Here is a 22,262-nt window from a genome sequence, read left to right on the forward strand (position 1 = left end):
ATGGGGAAAGGATGTGAATATGCTTGAATGATTTGTCTGGTTAGACAACTCCCTGAACTCAGGGAGATGTGAGATAAGGATTATGAGATATAAGATGTTTTCATGTGCATTTTTATGTGGACGAAGTGTTGATAGGAAGGCAGAAGGTAGAAAGAGAGAGGAAACATTATTATTTCTTCTTCTTCCTTAAGCCTGAAGAGTTTTCTCCTGCTGGCTTCAGTCCCTGCATGGGGCTTTCTTGGTCAATAACATCCGATGCTCTCCTTGCTGAAGGAGATGGTCCAAGTGACATGCCACTGCATGAAATTACTCTCACCTCACCCCTGAAATATCCCAAGAGTCTGGCTCCATTATGACTGTGTACAAAGTCCGGGTCCACAGCCAAACAAAGGGATGAGGAAAGAAAGTGTAAGTTACCATAGCAACACTATCCAGGCAGGCTGGTTTTATCAGCAAGGGGCCTGGCTTTCTGCCTGAGTTACAGGAATCTGAAGCAATTTATTTGCACTGCAAGACAGAAGGATTGGAGAAGAGCAAAGGGAGGGGCGGAAGAGCTTTTGCCTATGTGCACGGTCCGTTGGCATTTTCAGTGGGAAAGGCTGGTTCACCTAATCCACAGATCCTGCTACAGGATGACAGAAAATACTTGAGCCTCCTATATAGCAGTTTGGGGGTGGGGTTGAGTCCTAGCATTCCATTGGAATTAGGTGAACAGGAATGAAACTTTGTGTCTTGTCCAATGATGTAGAAAAATCTTTGCACATGGTGGCTGGTGGGAGTCGTAGTTCCAAACGACTCGAAGGCATCAGACTGGTAAATCTCATATAGAGTAATCATTCTTCCTTCTTCACAAATTATACCTACCAGTTTACCTGTGATTATCATCTCGGATTCCTTGCTATCAAGTCCCTGGTTGGAGTGCCTTTAATTTAAAAGCTTTCCTATATTTAGAAATATATTGCTCTTTGTTCGAGAGCATCACAGGCTGCATCTTACAGCACCACGGTACTCCATAATAGAGATAACAGAGCTAAATCTGTTGTTGGCTGAATAAGAAAGCTGGTTATGTGCAATATGTCCTGCTTCTTGATTGCCACCTTACAATCAGCCTTCCTAATCCTCTCTGGCTTGGTTATTTGGAAGCATACTTTCTGCATCGGGGCCAGTCTGGATCAGCTTCTCTGTGCCAATGTTCTCTTCTCTCCTGCTTTTGAGTTTCCCACAGGCATCTGGTTGGCCACCGTGATAATGGGATGCTTGGCTAAATAGGTCTTTGGTGTGATCTAGCAGGGTTCTTCTTATGTTCTCCCCCTGCCCTGTCATATCATTCAGTGAAATGCCTGCCCGTCTGGTGCTTGGGGGTGCCATCACGAGTGGCCCATGCATGAGGCAGGGTGAGGCTGGTGCCTCGAGTGGCAGAAACCCCAGAGGCAGCATCCCCTGCCCACCACACACCCTCCGCTGCCAGTGGAGAAGTGATGTTGACTTCTGGCAAGATGGCAGCACTGAAACCTGGCAAGATCCAGTGGAGCACCTGAGATCTTGCTGGAAGTCAGCACCACTGTTGCTACTTTGCAACCACCACCGCACAACCCAGGTAAGGGAAGCTGCAGTGGCGGCGTGATGAGGCAGCAAGGTGGCAGCAAGGTACAGCGGCACCTTCCTGTTTCAACTCAGGTGCCCAAACAGGACATGATGCCCCAGATGCCATGGTGCCCACATAGGCTTCCATTGGCCCCTTTAGGCAAAAGCCCCAGACTCTGTGCTTCCATTTTTTAAAAAAATTAAAAGTAGGTCTCTAACCTGCTAGAAAGAAAATTATGAAGTAGAATGTGCAGTTATCCTTTTTTAATAATTTTGTGTTATACCATGTTCGCCATAGTGGTCATTTTATGACTGGTGCCCCTAGTACTCAATCAAAATATAAAATGTGGGCCCTTGTCCCCCAAAAATTGGCAACCCCTGATTTAGCAGAACTTACAATGTGGTGTCATTATAATTTCCCCCAAATCCTGCTACTGGCTCCCATTGACATGGTGGGAAAACTATTTGATGGGCAGGATTGCAGAGTGGTCATGGGCCCCACTTTACAGAGAAGAGTCCTCTGTTTGAAGAGATGTCCAGTCTGAGTCTGGCTGAAAAATTAAAAGCCATAACTAGAGAGAGAGCAAAGACCTTGAGATTACCCTCCAGATCAAATAGGCATGCAGCTCACCTGATCACAAGGGAGATGTATTGCATGGTAAGCCCACAACTTACACAGGGTTACATTCCGGGGATTTCATCTAAGGCTAAAAGCACGTATAGTCAAAACACATTGGGAGCAATGGTGGGTGAGGTTGCCTAAGTCATTTCCCCCAGAACCCTGTCTCCTTTTTGCAAATTAAGAACTGCTCAGGAGCCTTTGAACAGAGGGAATATTAGAAGATAACTGGACCCTTCCAATAGCCAAGTATCTTGACTTGAGGTTCCTGTCTCCTTAGAGGCACTTGTTGGGATGAAGGCAGCATGGTTTTTACCATGATAAAATTCCTTCATTCATTAAAGAAAAAGATTATTCTTCCAAAGTGAACTTGGATGGATGCTTCCTCACAGGCCTTTGCAAGAACACAACTTGATCTGATGGGAACCTGGCTGTCCTGCTACCAAAGTGCCTATTGAATCTTATATCAATATTCATGTATGTCTGCACACTCAGGTTTATGCATACTTGTGAACTTTGCAAGGCACATGATTACCTTTGCACCAGTCTTGTTTTCTTGTTTACAAGTCAGCCTGTGAGCTGTTCGGGTCAGGGAAGCTGTCTATGCATTTCTCTGCAGAGTTCCTCACACGGTGTCAAATTTTAAACTAATTAGTTGAGGAATAGCAATCCCATGCAAGCAGAGGCTTGACCCGGGAATCTCTGCATTCCACTGAGGCTTCAAGTGGGTGTGTTTTCACTCATTTCCCAGTTTAGCAATTCTTAACACTTTGGCAGACTTGGAGTAGCTTTGATGGCAGCTAGACCCGACCTCCAAAGGGTGCTTCAGAAAGTGCCCCTCTCAACAGCTAGGGCAGACTCTTCTGCAGACTGTCAAATTGTGCTGCCAATTACACCCAAGAAATGTTGTTTTCTGTGGAACATCTCAGTTGCTTTGCCACATCGTATAGCTAGCTGGCTAACATTTCATTTGCAGACTTTTAGAATCTCACTGGAAGAGAAACAGTGCACAAATATATGGCATTTATGAGAAAGGCAGGAAGAAATCTGATGTTTTTTTCAGATGACCTTGGTGTCGCTCTGTAATTATATTAAATGAAACAAGGAAAACACAAAAGATCTGTTGGGTGTATAAAGAAAGAAAAGTGATGGGGATAATTGAGCCCTCCAATTCTTGAATTAGCATTCAGACTAAGGAAGTTAATTCCTTTCGGAAGGCAGCAGCTTAAGACGCCCCTTCCAGACTCCAGACTTTTAGACTCTGGACTTAATGGTCTTGCAGGCACCAGGAATGGGAAACTGTTTAGCAGGAAAAGTGTATTACTTTGCTTGCTTCAGAATGTGGCGAGAAAACCCTGCTGCACTTGGGGGGCTCCGTTGCTCATTCTGCCAAGTGGGGCCCTGGAATTCTTCCTCAAAGTCCTGCACTGACAGCACCACCACATTCATGTCATGACCTCAGAGTCCAGCAGCAAACAAGACTCAGAACTGAGGTTGCAGAATCTCTAGGTAAAGAAACAGACAAGGAGCCAGACCAGGTTTGGGTTGTGGAGACCACTGAGCCAAAGGCTGGCCGATAGGAGACCCTCCCCCCCAGACCCTCATGTACAACCTGGGCCTGAATGGTCCCTGAGCAACCAAATGCACCCTACAATGTTTTGTGGCTCAAGTGGCACACTGAGCATACAATGCAAGAGGCTATGGGATGGAGGAAGCATCATTGGACCAGAGGGTTGCCTCTTTGAAAATCTGAAGTTATCCATCAGCCTGGGAGAAGTATTCTGGGGACCGAAGTATAAAAAGAGTAGGTTGTGCTCTCAACTTTTGTTGGGGCAAGTTGTTTACTCAGAGCTGTCCGTGGTCCTGCAACTCCTGACCTGTGGGATTCAGCATCAGACCAGAACATGACAGCTCCCTTCCAGCATTTCTCTAATGGTTCGGCACCAGTGTGCTACACACCCGCCATGAAGATTATTGATCTAGGCAGCAGAAATACCTTGCCTACATGGTCCACATCTGATCTTCTCTTAGAAAAAGGATAATCAATGTGGTGTCTTCCAGATGTTGTCGATCACATCCAGCAACCATGCTCTATTGTCATGGATAGTGGGATCTGTAGGGCTACCCCTTCCTTAGAAGATCAATGGGTGGGTAAGGATAAGGGTGACTATACCTTTAAGGGAACTTCCCCTGTGTGGGTTAGAAGCCTAGCCTTCCTTACCCTGCTGCCCTCCATGTTGTTGGTCTACAGCTGCCAACATCTCAATTAACTGGCCATGCTAGCTGGGGCTAATGAGAGTTGTAGCTCACCTACAGGGCACCAGGTCGGGGCAATCTGAACTAGGTTTCACCAGTGCCACCTGCCCTAGTTCCAGATCCTCCAGATGTTCATGTAGGTATTACTTGTGGTTCCTTCATTAAATAGGGTAAGGTAACATGTGAATTGGCCCTGGAACAGGTATATAACAAATCAGTCAATTATGTTTAAAGTGTTTTATGATGCCATGGTCTTGGAAATGACTTACAGGGGAAGCTGATCCTAGGAAGCTGCCTTATGCCAAGTCAGAACATGTGTCCATTTAGCTCTGTATTGTCACTCTGCACACACAGGCAGTGGTTCTCCAGGGTTTGAGAGAGAGGTCTTTCCCAGTCCTACCTATTGATGCTGGGGATTGAACTAAGGCTCTTCTGTGCGTATAGCAGGTGCTTTACTGCTGAGCTGTGGCCTTTCAGATTCATGTTTCACATCACGAGTGTCTGTTGAGGCCAGAGTTTGGCTTGGGCTCTCTGGTGGATATTGTGCACTTGAAACCCTAAGTCCATCTGAGCCACTGGGAGTGTTGCCTTGGCTTCATAACCTTTGCTTAGTTTAGAATCACATTTTGACTTTCATTAGTTCAATTTTGAACAATGTAATTGAACTAATCAAAGTCAAAGTTTTGCCTACATTAAAATGCAAATGGAGCAAATTATTCCAAGTCAGAGTTCACTGAGGTACTCAAAGGAGGTAAATTTGAATTTGAGGGCTTGTCAAAGGAAATTAATACTCGCATTTGATTTATGGATTTTAATAGCACTCTGTTCGTTTAATCTCCTGTATATGAATATATTGGCAGCTGCATGTTTGAGTGCATCATGATAACATACACAAATCTGCTGTGTGTTTTTTTGAGCATGCATGCACATATTCTGCATCTGTGTATGCAAGCACTTGGGGAACTATACATTTGTATGTATATGCATGGTTGTACTCTGGCCTCTGACTCTCATTTATTGGGTGAAAATGGGATTAATTTCTAGACTCTTTGGTTGCCATGGTACCTGAGCATCCACAATATATAGTGCTGGGGGATTGACTCTCTGCTTATCCCAAGAGTTTGGGGACACTCTATAAACCAGAAGAATAAAGGCTTCTTTCCTCTTTGTGTGGAGCAAAGAGGAAAAGTCAATGACAGCAGATTACTCATTTGTGGCCCATTCTGTCTATGGTTGGGAACAATGAAAAAAGACCTATAGCAGCACATTTCTGTTGAAACCAATCATTAAAAAATTTACACGAGATATTCATCATTGTTCATAATAATATTAACATTAATACTCAACATTTGTATAATTATAATAATTATACAATTGCGATTTCAAGTGTATGAAGTGCTTCGCATGCATTGTTTAGTTGTAATAGTTACAATAGTTACCCTGTAAGATTTTATCTCTTGTTTTTCTGCAATCAAGCAGCATACAAATGTTGTTAAATAAAAATAAATGAAAAATAAAACAGTATTATTCCCTGAGGCTGAGGCCACCTAGTATGTCCATGACAGAGGGACTCCCTGGTTCATAGCTTAGCCTTAGCCATTATATTGCTTCTGTTGTCATGGTTGTTCAGTGGTTGTTCAGCAATATAGCACAATATAGTCTTGTACACTGAGAAGGGTAGCTACATGGCTTGTTCTGCTCTCTGAATAAAATAAGTGAGAGTGGGCTGTGTTACTTGGATTCCAGATATCTACCTATTCTGCCTGATTGAAAAGAAGTGATAGTAATAATTAATGCCATGACTGGTTAGAAAATTCTGTTAAAGCCATTGCTTGTTCCTTTGGGCTACATAAAAAAAAATGGCAGCAGGGGAAGATAGATGATTACTTGGACTGAGACAGCATCCAAATGAAAAACCAATACTATTGGCTTAAAGACTATGGAATACACGTTTTAATGGCAAGACTAGCATGTTCAGTGAATGAAAGGTGTGGAGGGATATACATTAACTGGAGGTTAAAGGGGTGTCATTCTTAAATTTCTGGAATTGGAGATGATGATGTAGACAAACTTGGTTTTTTTAAAAGAGAGTTTTTAGGCTATTGAAAGCAAAACATGTATCTACAGTTGTTTTCTAAAGTGTGGCAAGAAGCACATGGACAGTGGTTATTTAATAGACACTGTGAACCTTTGGACAAATTTCCAGATCAGACTTCTGAGCAGTCATCAGCTAAGGCAGCCTTCACTAACCTGGTGCCCGTCAGATGTTGTTAGATTAGAACTCCCATCAGCCACCACAGGCATGAAGTTGGCAAAGGCTGGGTTAAGTCAACATGTAACCATCAAAATGCAGCAGCAAGTAATAATGTGGGGAAAAGAGACCCCTTGGTTCTCCTAGCAACCAGCTCTTTAACCTCTTGAGGAACTGGGTATCTTTACTGAAGCTCCAGACTTTATAACCATTTGTTTGTTTCCCTAATCCTACTCAATTTCCCCTGCAGTTTTCTACCTGGCCCATGCTATAGGACTAAGCCACATAAATCATTCATCCAGGTAGGAGCAGTTCTGTATGCCCACTGAACAGGCCTTCCAATTACTTCACCACCAGCACAAATTAAAGGGCCCCCACAACTGTGCAAACCTCTGAATGACAACAGAGTGATCCACAATCTGTGTCTTGATGGAGCAATTAGAGAGCCATTCTGATGCAAATCCAGTGATGAGAACACAGTCCCAGTTTGTGTGTTTTGAAGTCTTGGCCAAATAATTGAATCTCACCCTCCCCTCCCCTGCTCCAAGCCTCTATAAGGTGATATTGACCTCTGCTGGTTGAAATGCTCCACTGAAGCAGAGCATCTGGAATGCAGAATTAAATTTCCAAAAATTTGCAGTGAGGAAGTCCACATTCCATGTTTCGAATATATTTACACATTAGGTTAATTGGCACACTTTGCTCCCAGAGTATAGTTTGGTGGGGGGAGTGAAGTTTGGCAGAATCTGATGTTTTGTTCACAGTTCCCCCACCCCAAAAAATGTATTTCCATGAACCCTGTGGAGCTTTAAACTGTGTGTGCGTGTGTTTTGGTGAGTTTAATTCCCTCCCCCAGCTGAAAGTCTCCCCTGTTGCTGCATTGTCTTTTCCCACTCCCCTAAAGACGGAGGCGTCCAGTGAGCAGCTTGATGTGGGTGTGTTTTATATAGCTGAAGGGGTGAGCAGGTGGCCATTACTATGCTATGCAGGTGGCTGCATAAAGCCGAGTGATATAACATTTGGGGATGGCATTGTAGCAACTCTCCTGGGGAATCATGCTTCCATCGACTAGGGCAGGCATGTGGGGCTATGGTTGTTAGCCAAGATTTCGGTGCATATTGTTAAAGGTTACTACCATGGCAGTTTCCAGTTTTCTTTGTGAGAGATATCAGGGAGAGAGGCTGGGAGAAGAGGAATAAAACGTCAAAGCAAACACAAGAGAAACAAGCTTGGAGTCAAAGAGGCAGGGCAGAACCATTTGTAGCTCTCACCTGCTTACCTGCAATTGCTGCTCGGTGGGAGCTGGCTGCTCTGTTGGGCATAATTTATTGAGTGTAATTAACTCCTGCTCCAGTTTTCAAATTGGCACTGTTATTACTTATTTCTGCTGCAGAGGTGCCTGCAGAGTGTGGAAGGAGCCCCATTGCGCTAGATGCATATACATAAGAAATGGAACAGCTGACCCTTTCTGGAAAAGGCTGCAGCCAAACATGGGAGGTGATTTGGGTGGCTCCTGCAAGAGAGAGTTTGCAAATGTATTTCTGATTGGAGGGCCAAACATCAGTCCTGTATGAAGAACAGATTTGACTTTATGTATTATCTTTCTGCATAATATGTGCTCAGAACCAAGTAGGTACAGCTCATTGGAAGCCACAGGCGACTTGGGGGCGGGGTGTGTGTGATATGGATCTGGTGATCTTCAGAGCAAGATTACTTCTGCTATGCATTACTGTCTGTACAGCGGAACCCCGGTTTTCGAGCGTCTCGGAACCCAAATGCTGAAAACCCAGAAGTAATTGTTTCCGTTTTCAAACGCGCCTCAGAAGTTGAACGGCTTCCACTGCATGTTTATCCATTTTTACAATGGATTTTGCCAACTTCCCATTGATCCTCAGTTTTCGATTACAGATTACGTTCGAAAACCAAGGTTCCACTGTACTTTCCTACAGTTGCTGTTTCTGTTATTAAAAGGTACTTAGCACAAAGAACAAGTCAGAGTACAGAACACAAAAGCTATAGAATCTATAAGGAGAGAATTTACCTGTAGGTTTTTTTTTTATGTGCAGGGAATTCCCATGGGGAAACAATTCAGGCAGGCAACCCCACACACCCAACACATACTTATATTGCCTGGACACTTGAGGAAAAAGCTTTCCGATTTGTTTTTACTGATTGTATCCAGTGAATGTTTTTACTGATTGTATAAAATGGCCCTAAGATGCATGGCAAGTAGTAGAGGCAGAGAAGGAATAATGATGCATGGAGAAAGGGCCAGCTTGGTGTAGCAGAGTGCTGAACTAGGACCAGGGAGGTCCAGTCAACCTCTCCTGGCCTCACCTACCTTTCAGGGCTATGGGCTGGGGAAGAGAGAAAGAGAATTATGTATGTATACCACCTTAGAGTTCCTTGGAAAAATGGTGGACCATAAATGGAAAACAAATGAATACTGGCAAAGAAAGGGTCAATATCAACAAGAAATGCTCCTTGTGTGTTCTGGTCTCTTCCTGGCTTGCTTTCCCTCCCCACCCCATCTTCTGGCTCTGTTCACTGCTTTGGGCAGAGCTGTGGACATTTAAAAGGTGCGGGGCTGGGGTGGGGGCAAGGGGAGGGGGTAGAAATCTGTGAAATGTCATGTAGAACTTGCTTTAGCCAGGGGCTGGGTAGGAGGGACAGGAGGGAAATGAAAAGAAGGTGCTGCTGGTGCAGTTTGTATGCCTGGTTAGATCATAAAAGTTTTTAAAGAAAAAAAGACTTCTTTTTTTAAAGTGGATGAGGAGAAACCAAACAATGGCCAGGAATTTGCCCAGATGGGAAGGGAATCTGCCCAGATGGCCACCGGTAACATTAAGCGGCATGGCTGCAGTAAGATTAGCACCTCGCTTAAGAAGTAATTATTTTAACACTAAGGAGGAAACTGGGAAGTGGAACATTAATTAGGGCAAGGCATGCGCTTAAATGCAGAATACACAACCTGTTCACAAACACCGCATATATTGATTGGAACAGATGTACCCTAACGGAGGCAGGCCCTGGAAAGGAGAGGCTGTGGAGGTTCTGGAAAAGTTTTGCTGGAAAAGTAGATTTTGCAAAAAGCTGACTTTATGACCACCAAGAATGAGCTTTTTCAGATATTGGGTGTAGTGTGGTGGAACAAGGCACAGAGGCCGGTGGAGTGAGAGAAGGCACAAAAGTGCATGTCTAAAAGGGAAGGGGTGGAAAGAGAGTCAGCTGTGGCAGAGAGGGAGGTAGCTTTAAATTTAAGGACTAGGAGCTGAAACTAATATGGTTTCTCACAGGGAGAGGAGTGTGTGAGCAATAAAAAGTTGATTTTATCAAGAACTTGGAAAGTCATTTTTCTTTTAAAACAGCTCACACTGCACAAATAAGATTTAACACCTGTGACCCATCTATGTGTGCATCTCCCCAAACTGACATTTCAATATATCGGTAGAATAACTTTTTTGGAGGGGGTTCCAGGGTTTTTTCTTCTTCATTATTTTGGCTTTGTTCCCCCACCCCACTACTCCCGGGCCTTTACATCTCTACTAGAGATTGACTTGTGTTAGGCAACCAACCAATCTTAATTATTTGATTAACAGTTAAAGTGTGCCCCTATTTCTCTTCCTCCTTGCAGTACAGCCCAGAGTTGAGCATGGCTTTGAAATCTGAAGGAAATAAGGGGACTTTTGCTTTGAGCCAAAGACAGAAAATCTTTCTTTTTTCCACCTAGTCCAATGGCCCATCTAGTCCAGCATCCTGTTCTCACAGTGGCCGCCCTAAAGCCCCTGGGAAGCCTGTGTGCTGGGTTCAAGTGCAACAGCATTTTCCCCTCCTGCGATTCCCAGAAACTAGGTTGCAGAGGCCTAATGCCTCTGACAGTGGAGGTAGACCTAGAACATGGGTAGGCAAACTAAGGCCCGGGGCTGGATCCGGCCCAATCGCCTCCTCAGTCTGGCCCATGGATGTTCTGAGAATCAGCATGTTTTTACATGAGTAGAATGTGCCCTTTTATTTAAAACGCACCTCTGGGTTTTTTGTGGGTCCTGCCTGGTGTTTTTACCTGAGTAGAAAGTGTGCTTTTATTTTAAAAGGTTATTTGTAGGGCATAGGAATTTGTTCATATTTTTTTTTCAAAATATAGTCCGCCCCCCCCCCAAGGTCTGAGGGACAGTGGACCGGCCCCCTGCTGAAAAAGTTTGCTGACCCCTGACCTATAAACTTCTGATCTTTTCCCTCATACCGTGTGGTACTCAGAACAATTCTATGATAAGTAACGTAAGTTGGAAGCTGGAATGGAGTTTATTCAGCAGCCAGCCCCCTTGGCTGAGCCATAGGCACCGTGTCTCAAGTGCAATGAGGAGGAACCCATGTGACTGTATTCTGCTGAAGGCATCAGTACTGTCGATATTAAAGGGAGAAGCTTAAGATGCCCGGTGGAATCCTGCATTTAGGTGAGGCCAAGGTAGCCAGGTTTGGGAAAGTGTCAATTGGCTGCTACTTATCAGCCACCCAAACCGCTGTCAAGGCTGCAGAGGCTTCTCGTAAAAGGGGCTGCAGATTTTTCTTTGGGACCCTCAGTGTTACTCCATTAACTACAGTTAAGAATGTTACTCTTGTGTTGGGAGCAGTTTTTCGACTCCTGGTCCAGCTGGGCTCTCCGGGCTTCCACTGGTATATTGTATTCCCCACCAGCACGTGGATTCTTCTCTGCCACTGCACCGCACAAGGTGGCAAGACCAGGATAGGAAGTTCTGGGATGGCGACGTCGTAGCTCACAGTGCCATCCTTGCTGAGGAAGAAACACTTGTGGGTGCCAGAGATCAGGGCCCTGATTACCGTGCCGGGTGTCTCGCGCCGGCTGCTCTCCTCAACAAGCCCGCCGATGACGAAGATCCCATTGTCCATGGTCACAGCTGTGGATTTGTAGCACTGAAAAGCCAGAGGCACTTGATTCCACACATCGGAACCTGTTTCATAAATCAGAATGCCCCTGTGAGCAAGGCCGCTTGCCCTTGTGTGAGAGAACCCTCCAATCAGGTAGAGCTTGTTTTTCAATGTGGCCGAGGCAAAATGACTCACTGCAAATGGCAGGTTGGCAATGGGAGACCAGGACTTCTGCACTAGGTCAAAGCTTTCTGCAGAATCAAGCACACTTCGGCCACTCCGACCCCCCAAAGCATACAGCTTCTGCTTACATGCTAGGAAGCCATGTTCTCGCCGCGGGGTGGACATGGATGGCAGCTGCATCCACTGGCCGGTAAGAGCATCAAACTCGTGCAGATTGCCTAAGACGGAGCCATTAAGCCGTTGTCCCCCAGAGACATAGAGCTTGTGCCCCACAGACAAGAAGCCAGAGGAATCTAGATACATCAGGGGTGGTATCTCCTCCCAGCTTTCAGTCTGCAGGCTGAATCCCAGGAAGTGAGTTTTCAGACGTTCAACTACGCCTCCCTGCATGTTGCTTACAAAAAGGCCCAAGCTCACAATCCAGTCATCGTACATGCCGTGCCTGAGACCCCCGCTCTTCCGCAACCTCCCTTCTCCGTCCAGCTGCTCCCACTGCAGGTGAGCATGTCCATATTCTTCGATTATGTCCTTCTGGACTACCGTGATCTCTTCGGAAGTAAGAAGCGGGAGGCGGACTTGTTTCAGCAGCTTCTTGATCAGTGAGAGATGCTCGGCTGGTTGAGACCTCACCCAGCGCTGCACAGCGTGGTAGACGATCAGCTCAGAAGACACCAGGAGTTTGTCTGAGGAGACAATGCTGATCACCGTGCTGGGATCCAAGCCTGGAAAGGCCTCATGTTGAGAAAGAGGTTCAAAGTTAATGGTAATGTGGCGTGTGGCCACACGAAGCAGTGCTTGGTGGTTGTGAGCATATGCCAAAGCATAAATCCCCAGGCAGCTGTCCATAGAAATGCTGTCAGCAAGGAATCTGGTGAGAGAAAGAAATTAAATATGGATCAGTGGGGAACTGCAGGGGAATTTCACTCTCCAGATGGTGAAAGAGACAGCTTTTCGCGCTCAGCAGCAAAGGGACTGGCATGCCCACTGGCATTCTGACCTGTTATCCCACCGCCAGAGACCAACACATGCCGGTTAAAATAAGTTTGCCAAGGTGTCTGAAAAACGTACATTTTTTATATTTTGCTGGCAACCCTCTCAAAAGCAAGATGCTTCAAGTGGAGCTAGAATTGTTTGTTGCATCTTTTCTCCAGGCTCAGGAGGAAAGGGATCACTTTAAAGGATGGGGGAAATGCTTTGGAAGGTAGCAGGTCAGGACTTTGGAGGAGGAAAGCTGAAACAAGCCACAGTAAGGGAAGGACACCTGAATGAATGGAACAAAATGGGATAGCCAGAGGGATTGAGTTGTGGATATGTAGGAACGGTGCAGCCAAAATATATGTGATTTGCAATAGTAATTGTGAGCTACAAATAAGCCCTTCCATGTTAAATAACACTTGTGTCAGTGTGAAGTTAGGAGTATAGGCAATAGGAAGGATCTGTATGCATCCCATCTTTCATTTTTCCTGATCTCTCTTTCCTCCAGGAAAATTCCCTCAGTTACAAAGTGAAATTAATTTAAAAGCAGTAATTGTAGAACTCCAACTGTCCCATAGCAGTTTACTTGCTGCTGAGGGCCCAGTTGAACATTACAACAAGGCGCTCAGCTGTTAGTAAACTGCTGTGGGACAGCTGGAGTTCACCAATTATTGTCTTTAAATTAATTTCATTTTGGTTAATGGGTAATGTGGTGGAATTTTTGGAGATTGATATCCTCTGTGAACCCCCCAGAATTACGACAGCACTGTGTGAACCAGTAAATTTTCAATTTGCCAGCCAATATGTCTGTGTTGTCTAGGGCCCAAGTGAACACAGTCCTTGATTTCTTTGACAAACTAGGCAGAGGTCAAGGTACAGATGTCTGTCATTTTAATGAATGAAAACTCAAACTCGCTTTTGACATAAGCTCAGACAGACGCTGGTGCTAGGTTCCTCCCCAATGCCACTGCTTGCTGCTGCAAGAAGCAGCAACTGGACTGGGCACTACTTCCCACCCCAAACAATGCTCTAGACCTAGTGTCATTCAAGGGCATTGTCTGTGTTTTTATTCAGGTCATTGTGGGGTAGGGGAGAAATAATAGCTGCCTCCCCCCAAAGAAATTTGGGAAATATTCAGTGAAAAATTGTTTTCTAAAAGAAAAGCCTCAGATATATTATCAGAAAAATGTCTTCTGAGAAATTTCAGCTCAACTCTAGATTGTGCCTCCATACAGTGGTACCTCGGGTACAAACACCTCGGGTTACAAACACTTCGGTTAAAGACTCCACTAACCCGGAAGTAGTACCTCAGGTTAAGAATGGTTTCAGGTTAAGAACAGACCTCCAGAATGAATTAAGTTCGTAACCAGAGGTACCACTGTATCTCTCAAGGCTTCCACCCACTGACCCAAGGATCCCCAATCCCAGCTCCAAAACAGGATCTGTTTACCTGCCAATAATCTCCTGCAGTGGGCGGATGACAAGCCTATTGGCAGCTGTGAAGAGATCCTGAGCAGTCTCTGGTGTAAGCAACAACTCTCCCGTGTAGAGATAATCTAGAATTCTTTGAAGAACAGAAGAGGCCATGTCTTCGAACACAACTTGCCTTTCCCAGCATTCTCTAAAGGGCCTGGTGAACATGGCCCGGAAATAAGGGCTGAATGCGGCCAACAATGCCCTACAAAGAGAGGCAGCAAAGTGACTACGTCAATAAAACAAAAAGTCAGCCTTATGTATAAAAATGCTAAGCTTCTGGGGTTACATGATCCTTCAAAACAGGAATATATATCTGCCACTCAGGATGAAATAATTCTAAGGACACTCATGTTCACTTTCTCAGTCATCCCTTACTTGGGAATATTCCTCTTCTTCCATGTACTGCTGCTGCGCTCAGTTGATTTGCTCTCTGTGCTTTCATTCCTGTAGCAGGTTTGCTAGTCCAGCTGTTAAAGACACAGAACCTTCATCCCTTTTACCTCACCTTGCCTTATGGGTGATCTGGCCCTGGGCACTGTAAGGCCTAGTTGCACAAACAGCAGAATGGACTGTATCACTTCAGACTGCAGGTGGCCAATTGCATTTTGGAAAGTTTCCTTCATAAACTATATGCATAATTAGCATGGCAAGAATGGTTCTAGAACCCTGGTGTACAAAATTTAATTTGCAGGAGAGCAAACCCCTCCCCCAATACACACCAAATCTTTCCCCCATTTAGATACTTTCAGAAATCCATTTTATTTTATTTTATTTTTTGGATCTGAAGGAAATAGCGCTCTCCCAGTTGTCTGCAACAAATGGTACTCAATGTCTCTGAAGGTGAAGGTTTGATTTAGTTATCACGGCCAATGACCATTGAAACCTCCATGAATTTGCCCGATCCTGTTTTAATTTAAGATGGTGACCCTCACAAACAAACAAACAAACAAAATAAAAATATGGTGACCCTCACCAGACTGGATGACAATGAAATCCATAAATCAGTTGTGTGTTGTGTTAAAAAAGTACTTTGTTTTGTCTGTCCTGAATCTCCTGCCAAACACATTAATTGGGAGACTGACACCCACAATTCTAGAGGAGAGGAACAGATTTTCTATCCACTTCCTCTAAAGGTAAAGGTAAAGGGCCCCCTGACCATTAGGTCCAGTCGTGGCTGACTCTGGGGTTGCGGCGCTCATCTCGCTTTATTGGCCGAGGGAGCCGGCGTACAGCTTCCAGGTCATGTGGCCAGCATGACTAAGCCACTTCTGGTGAAACAGAGCAGCGCACGGAAATGCTGTTTACCTTCCTGTCGGAGCGATACCTATTAATCTACTTGCACTTTGATGTACTTTCAAACTGCTAGGTTGGCAGGAGCTGGGACTGAACAACGGGAGCTCACCCCCCGTCGCGGGGATTCGAACCACCGACCTTCTGATCGGCAAGTCCTAGGCTCTGTGGTTTAACCCACAGTGCCACCCACGTCCATCCACTTCCTCTACACCCTACATAATTCCATAAATCTCGGCCTTCACCAAAGCGAGGTTTAACGTTTTTCCCTCCAATGTCCTGAGACATAGATTTTCAAAGGGCCAAGTCCCCGCCGTGTGCGAATGTGATAAGGTGTCGCCGGAGTCGCTCCAGCACATTATGTTCTCTTGCCCCTTGTTCAATGTGCTACGGGCAAATTTGCTGGGATCAATCATACAGAAACTAATGGGTACCCCTCCAACATTCCACCTTGCCCAAATCTTGCAGGATAAGGATACCCATACGACCCTGAAAGTGGCTAGGTTCCTGGCCGCGGTCCTTACCCAAAAGCGACGCCAAGGAGCACTACAAGCTAATTAAGGTGTAGGATACCATTCCATCTAATAGTATTTTATTGTTATAGTGGCGTTTTAGTGGTTGTTTATTTCTTTTCTTTTTTTCTTTCCTCACATGTACAAGCTGTTATTTATGTTCTTTTCTGTATGGGCCCATGGCCGTAATAAATAAATTGAATTGAAATTCCATAAATCTCTATAAATCTAAATGATAAACCTTAATTAGTATAAACCTCTCCATGAGTGGGATTTATGCTAATCTTCCCTCATTCCCACCCCATTAAATGAGCCCCTGTCAGACGTGAAGTGCAAATGTAAGCTTTTAGAGGCATATGACTAGCACAAGAACCTGAGCCATTGGCTTATTCGGAATGGCAGTGATCTGGCAAGATGCATTGTGACAAAGATTATTACACTCTTGTGTCAGAAGCTGTGTGGCTCCCATAGAGCCGGAGCATCTCAGTGCTGATGTTCATACTCTGCACTTGCCTAGGCAATATCACCTCCCTAGGCAAAGCATCCGCTTTGCTGGCTATGGATAACATGAGCTGCTTCATCAGGCCAATATTCACTAGCAGGCTGGAGACCAGCAAAATCCAGGAACTCACCTGTGACAGGAGAAAATCCTTCCTTCGGCCATCAGGGTGGCATCACAGAGCTGGTGGGCCTCATAGAGCTGTTTTAAGCCTGTAAGGAAGGGGAGGCAAAACCAAGTTTGTGTGTTAGATCCTGATCAGAAACAAGAAGGGCAACAAGAGGCAGAGCTGTCCAATTGGTCATGTAAGACAAGCACAGAGAATTTGGGGGTTGAAGTTGAACCTCCTGTTTCCAGCAATGCTCCTGGTTGAAGAGCATATGAAGGCACTATTCTGGACATGTTCAGTTATGGAAATTTCTTGGTCCTGCTAGAAACTCATTGGGTTCTGTTTCAGCTTTGTTTTGCTATGATGAAGGGCCATCAATACGATATGGAGCTGAACATCTACATTCAAGACATAAATCCAAGCATTTGTGAAGGGAAGATAAGGGGGGAAATAGACTGTGTATTTCTATATTCTGCAGTAAACTTACCTTGAATTGTGTAACATCCCAAAGAGGTAGAACTCAAGCTTATGTCATGCATTCCACTGCTATCCTGTTCCTTTTTGGTATCCATAATCCATCGGCAGGTTCAAGAATCTCCAGAAAAAAGGACTCCTCCGAGACTCACCAACCAGTCATTTCTAGGGGAGAAGAGAGAACCTCCAATTGGCAATGAGATGTTGGGAGCTAGAATACTCATGGGAGTCAGCCTCATGGGAGTTAGAATACTGTTGATGTGGAGCTCCAGGACACACCACCATTAGGCCAAAGATACTCTGCTGTCCTGAAACCCATTGTTATATAATACATTGGAAACCTGGAGGACTTTAAAAAAACAAACAAAAAACTGTAGTCTCATGTTGCAGTTCTGAACTACATGGCCATGTCCATAATCACTTTGGGGTACTCTCATGTTCTATTCATATTGAAATACTGCCCCTCAATGAGGCCATACTTAGATTCACAAAATGTTTAGGGGTATATGTCCCCTCCAGAAAAAAGCACTACCTAATCCTATCCCTCTTTTTCAGATCTCCATTGATTGTGTAGTGTCTTCTCCCCGCAGGTACTTAGGAATAATGTTTTCCTTCTTTGCTACCTCTTGAATAGTCAACCTTCCCCTGGCCTTGAGCCTAAGAGAGGGGGGAGAGCGTAACTCAGTGGCAGAGCACATGCTTGGCATGCCAAATGTCCAGTGTCAATCCCCAGCATCTCAATTTAAAAATTAAAATGTGAAGCAGGCAGTGGGAAAGACTCCTTCCTGAAACCCTAGACGGCTGTAGCCAGTCTGAGCAGACAATACTGAGCTAGGTGGACAAATAGTATAAGACAGACTTTTATGTTCTATGAAAGATGGTGTATCTGTTGCCCTGGAACACTTCAATGACTTACAGCAAGGGTAGGGAACCAGGGGCCCTTTAGGTGTTGCTGGATTACAGCTTCCCTCTCACGCTGGCTAGGACTGATGGGAGGTGGAGTCCAACAACATCCGGAGGGCTACCGGTTCCACACCACTGAGAGATTCCCGTATCCTGTATCTTCCTAACACTTTTGTTCCCAAATGATGCTCACAAGGGTCTCCAGTCCATCTGGTTGCTACCAAGAACTGGTTTCAAGATGGTACCTGTACCTGAGACAGGGATTAGTTGGTTGATAACCACTTTGGGTTATTATAGGGCCTGGAACAAATCCTGGTGGAGAAGCAGTCCCAAAAAAACTGGAAGAAATGCAATCCCAGTGCTAGTCAACATGGGTCTCAGCACATAGTATGAGGTGGTTTCACATATAAAGAAGAGGGCTGATGTTCTGGTTTTGGTTGCTGGCCATTTGATGAAACCAAGATATTTAGGCCATTGCGCCAGAAGTGTGAATTGCAGAGCACAAGAACAACTCTAAATCCCTAAGTACAGCCAGACCACCCATTATGACTATAAGCCTTGACACAGACGGGCAGCAGCCAATGAGCTGTTAATCTTTTACCATTCCCATTTCTTATTTGCATATGGGAGACCAACAAGGCATATTTTAAAAGCCATTGGCTGGGCTGGTAGGTGCAGAGGAAATAATTTCTTCTTTCATATGTAGCCCCTTTCAAAAGTTTTACCTTTACAAGTGGAGGTCAGATTTTTAAAAGTCAAGGAAATCATGCAGCGGCTGCGTTCTGGAAGAAGAAACATTTGATAGCTGCGGGAGCTCAGAGATGAGGTACTAATAGCCACATGGTGGGTCAGTTGCCATCCAGTGGAGTACCTGAGGGTGGGTTAACAATGGACAATGGGTGGGTGGCTTTTTAAAAGGAGTGGGGTAAATGGGTGGCTTCTATGCTGAGTCAAAATTCTTTGAGGATGGCCCTGCATTAAGGGACTCATCCTTTTAAATATGGAGTATCTACTTATCGTACCAGCAACCTTAGATTGCAGCCTCCAGCTCCTTACACTTGCAGTGGGTAAGCACAGGCAAGTGTGTACATAAAGCTGTATCCCTACTGTAGGGGACAAGATACCTTGGTACTTTAGGGCTCACCTGGAGGCCACTGTCACACACCATACGGAAACTGTTGGTTGGCATCTGTGTCTGTATTGAGAGACAATGGAGGAGTGCGCCTTTGGAAGGTTACAGCGCCTGTTGTGGCTATAGAGACCAATACAGGAAAGAGATGCTTTATTGCAGTTGGGCAGACGAAGGCATACCATGGTGCTGTTTCAGGTGTACCATGGTGTTTCTTCTCTTTGTGCTCCTCCCAGCAATCATTCCTCCTCTGGTCACTGCTATGGTCTGTCTTCAGGCGCTGCAGTCTGCAAGGGATTCCCACACGGTGGGGTTTGATGTTGCCTGCCTTCACATCAGATTTGCAGACATCTTCGTAATGCAGAGCTGGTCTGCCAATGGGCCTGGTGAGTAGGAAATTGCCCAACTGTATGTCTGCAATGGCAGTTTTGTTCAGATTAGTGTTATCTGCTCTGCTTGTCTCCATTTAATGCTGTTTATTCATTTTTAAAAATTATTTATCAAATTTATATACTGCCCTATACCCGGAGGTCTCCTGTTACTGTTGATCATTTAATTAACTTCTATTAGATTTTTTTTTAGGGACACAGGTGGCGCTGTGGTTAAACCACAGAGCCTAGGACTTGCCGATCAGAAGGTGAGCAGTTCGAATCCCTGTGACGGGGTGAGCTCCTGTTGCTCGGTCCCTGTTCCTGCCAACCTAACAGTTCGAAAACGCATCAAAGTGCAAGTAAATAAATAGGTACTGCTCCAGCGGGAAGGTAAACGGCATTTCCGTGTGCGGCTCTGGTTCCCCAGAAGCGGCTTAGTCATGCTGGCCACATGACCCAGAAGCTGAATGCCTGCTCCCTCGGCCAGTAAAGCGAGATGAGCAGCGCAACCCCAGAGTCGTCCACGACTGGACCTAATGGTCAGGGGTCCCTTTACCTTTATTTAGATTTTTTAATATAAAGCACTGCCTCATGCCAATGGCCCCTCTGGTAGGCAAGATGAAGTTCCCTTGTGTCACAGAAAAAATACCCTTACTGGCATTTAGGGGGTTAGATCTAACTAAAACGTTGCATTTTATTATGTGGTAGCTGCTCAAAATGCTTCTATGTAGCTAAGTCACATGGGTTGTAATAATATTTATTTACCATATGGACATTTCCAAAGCACATGGGGCAACTCTGCACCATCAGCCCCTTGGAACAGGCAGTGTTGGTTTTAAGACCATCCACACAAATTCAGGGTCATCCACATACGGTAGTAAGAGGATTTCAGACATTACAGTCCCTGCCTGGAATGCTGTCATGTGAATTAGGAATGGGCACAGCGTCTTTGCATTATCCGCACAGGTGATGGCATATAATTATTGTATTATTGCCATCATGTTGTAACAAGGGGGAATTTCAGGTCTGAGCACATTAGCTTGGAGCGCATCCCATGTACATTATGTCAAATGCTGCAGCCCAAAACACTTAGTCTTCACCTGGAATAAGCCATGCGGTAGATTTAGAAATTCAGTTTTTAATTGCAGTCAGCTTTCCTGATCTTCCTGCTGGTGGTTGGCATCTCGTTAAAAAAGCCCACCCAGCAGTGTGCAGGCTTGGTGTCAAAGACTGTGTGCACGTCCCCATCTGGCTCCATAATTACTACCTTCACATCAGCAGAGGAATGTTAATAGGTAATATGTAAACACAAAATCTTTTATGTTTACCTAGTAAACATCTGGATGGAGAGCTTTGGATAATCTCCGATTGGGCTAGAAAAACAAGGGTGGAACAGAATCATGGAGAATGAAAGCAGGAGGACACCAGCAGAGCTCTGCATGGGGGAAGGACTGGAGCGGCAAGGAGAAGGAGGCTTCTGAACAACTTTAGGGGCCAGCAGAACTCAAATAAAATAAGTCTATGGCTATATTAGCAGCACATCAGAGGAACTCAAGTGTCCTTCTGCATCTTGTTTGCTTCCCGGTTTGCAAACCTATCTTGCGGGGTGCAGGGGGAGAGAAACCTTAGTCTCAGGAGCCCCATGTGGCCCTTCAGGCCTTTTGTATTGGCCCTCTAGACTCTCCCTAGGTTGGGTGGAGGATGGGCTGTGTACGAGTATGTACGAGGTACCATAGTCTACCGTAAAAGCAGTGGCGTAGCGTGGGTTGTCAGCACCCGGGGCAAGGCAAGTAATTTGCGCCCCCCCCCCCCGCTGCACTGTCCCTCCCCCAGATAGTCCCTCGCTCTCTCTCCGCACTGCACCGCACGCCTGGCACCCTCCCCTCCACAGTGGGCGGCGACCCGGCGGCTTGGATCGGATTCGCACAGCCAGCACTGCAGTGAGAGAGCGTGAGTGAGCCAGGTAGGGGCAGAGAGCTGCGAGTGCGAGCGCGCTCCCCCCAGATGTTGCGCCCGGTGCGGCCGGCCCCCCCTGCACCCCCCACGCTACGCCACTGCGTAAAAGGCATATTTGCTCCACCCAGTTTTGTCTCTGGCTTTGCCCACCATTTTCATGTGGCTTCCCATCAAAGTTAGCCATGCTTAGGGTTACTAAAAGAAAGGGATCATTTAAGTCCCATTGATTTCAATAGGTCTACTCTAAGCATGACTAAGTCTGGGTTTATTATCACACTATTAATCATCATTGTAGTAGGAAATAAATTTATTATAAGTCCCTCCCTTTCCTTTTAATGTTTCTTTTTCCTTTTCTTTTAATGTGTACACATATTTTGCTTTTTTGTATTTAATATGCTTTTCATTTTAATGTTTCATTGCTTTTTATTATTTGAGTTCTCTTTTGTAGGGGGGTGTTCCTCCTACGCTGCAGTTTGGAAATACAAAATGCAGTCGAACAAACAAACAAACAAATATTTGATTTTCATCAATAGTAGGAGCTCCCTTGTTCTACATTTCAACATGCCCATAAGAAACAATATCTCCAAGTTCAGGTAAGTAAATACTTTTCTTTTTTAAAAAAATAATAATACAGACTTGGTGACAAAAAGCAGTATATAAAAACATTGGGTTGGGTGGGTTTCAGCTAAGTTGTTGCATGTGTGGAATGAGGTCCACTTGTTCACCATTCCCCCTCCTCCCCCTCATGCCCCCTAAAGCTGCTCTGAATTGTTGCTGACATCCATCTGTCT

The 22,262-nt window shown here is 45.1% G+C and overlaps 1 protein-coding gene and 1 long non-coding RNA gene across 7 annotated transcripts; one reads left to right on the forward strand and one right to left on the reverse strand.

Moving 5' to 3' along the window:
* Positions 1–10,986: 10,986 nt before the first annotated feature.
* On the reverse strand, positions 10,987–18,867 carry LOC310672346 (kelch repeat and BTB domain-containing protein 12-like). 5 transcript variants are annotated; one of them, XM_083429434.1, is made up of 5 exons: positions 18,741–18,867; positions 17,126–17,277; positions 16,663–16,741; positions 14,203–14,430; positions 10,987–12,645 (listed from the first exon to the last, which is right to left on the reverse strand). In XM_083429434.1, the coding sequence occupies exons 2-5, from the start codon at positions 17,208–17,210 to the stop codon at positions 11,205–11,207; spliced, it is 1,833 nt and encodes a 610-aa protein (XP_083285560.1). In that variant the 5' UTR covers positions 17,211–17,277; positions 18,741–18,867; the 3' UTR covers positions 10,987–11,204. The 5 variants fall into 5 exon arrangements, with proteins under 5 accessions (XP_083285560.1, XP_083285559.1, XP_083285557.1 ...); XM_083429433.1 differs by lacking the exon at positions 18,741–18,867 and adding an exon at positions 18,209–18,595; XM_083429431.1 differs by lacking the exon at positions 18,741–18,867 and adding an exon at positions 18,267–18,594.
* LOC310672413 lies at positions 16,285–21,054 on the forward strand. 2 transcript variants are annotated; one of them, XR_014508547.1, is made up of 5 exons: positions 16,285–16,715; positions 17,224–17,539; positions 17,668–17,702; positions 19,381–19,530; positions 20,848–21,054. It is a non-coding gene; the product is annotated as an uncharacterized lncRNA (long non-coding RNA). The 2 variants fall into 2 exon arrangements; XR_014508548.1 differs by lacking the exon at positions 19,381–19,530 and having other exon boundaries at positions 16,293–16,715.
* Positions 21,055–22,262: the final 1,208 nt, after the last annotated feature.

This window comes from Podarcis tiliguerta (genome assembly GCF_965153285.1).
Source record: "Podarcis tiliguerta genome assembly, chromosome: 2".
NCBI lineage: Eukaryota > Metazoa > Chordata > Lepidosauria > Squamata > Lacertidae > Podarcis > Podarcis tiliguerta.

Coding starts and splice junctions, on each gene's coding strand:
- LOC310672346 (XM_083429434.1), bottom strand. CDS start 17,210: ATGGATACCAAAAAGGAACAGGATAGCAGTGGAATGCATGACATAAGC. Junction 14,431..16,662: donor AGGATTTTCTCCTGTCACAG/GTGAGTTCCTGG, acceptor CTCTCTTTGTAG/GGCATTGTTGGCCGCATTCA. Junction 12,646..14,202: donor CTGCAGGAGATTATTGGCAG/GTAAACAGATCC, acceptor TTCTCTCACCAG/ATTCCTTGCTGACAGCATTT.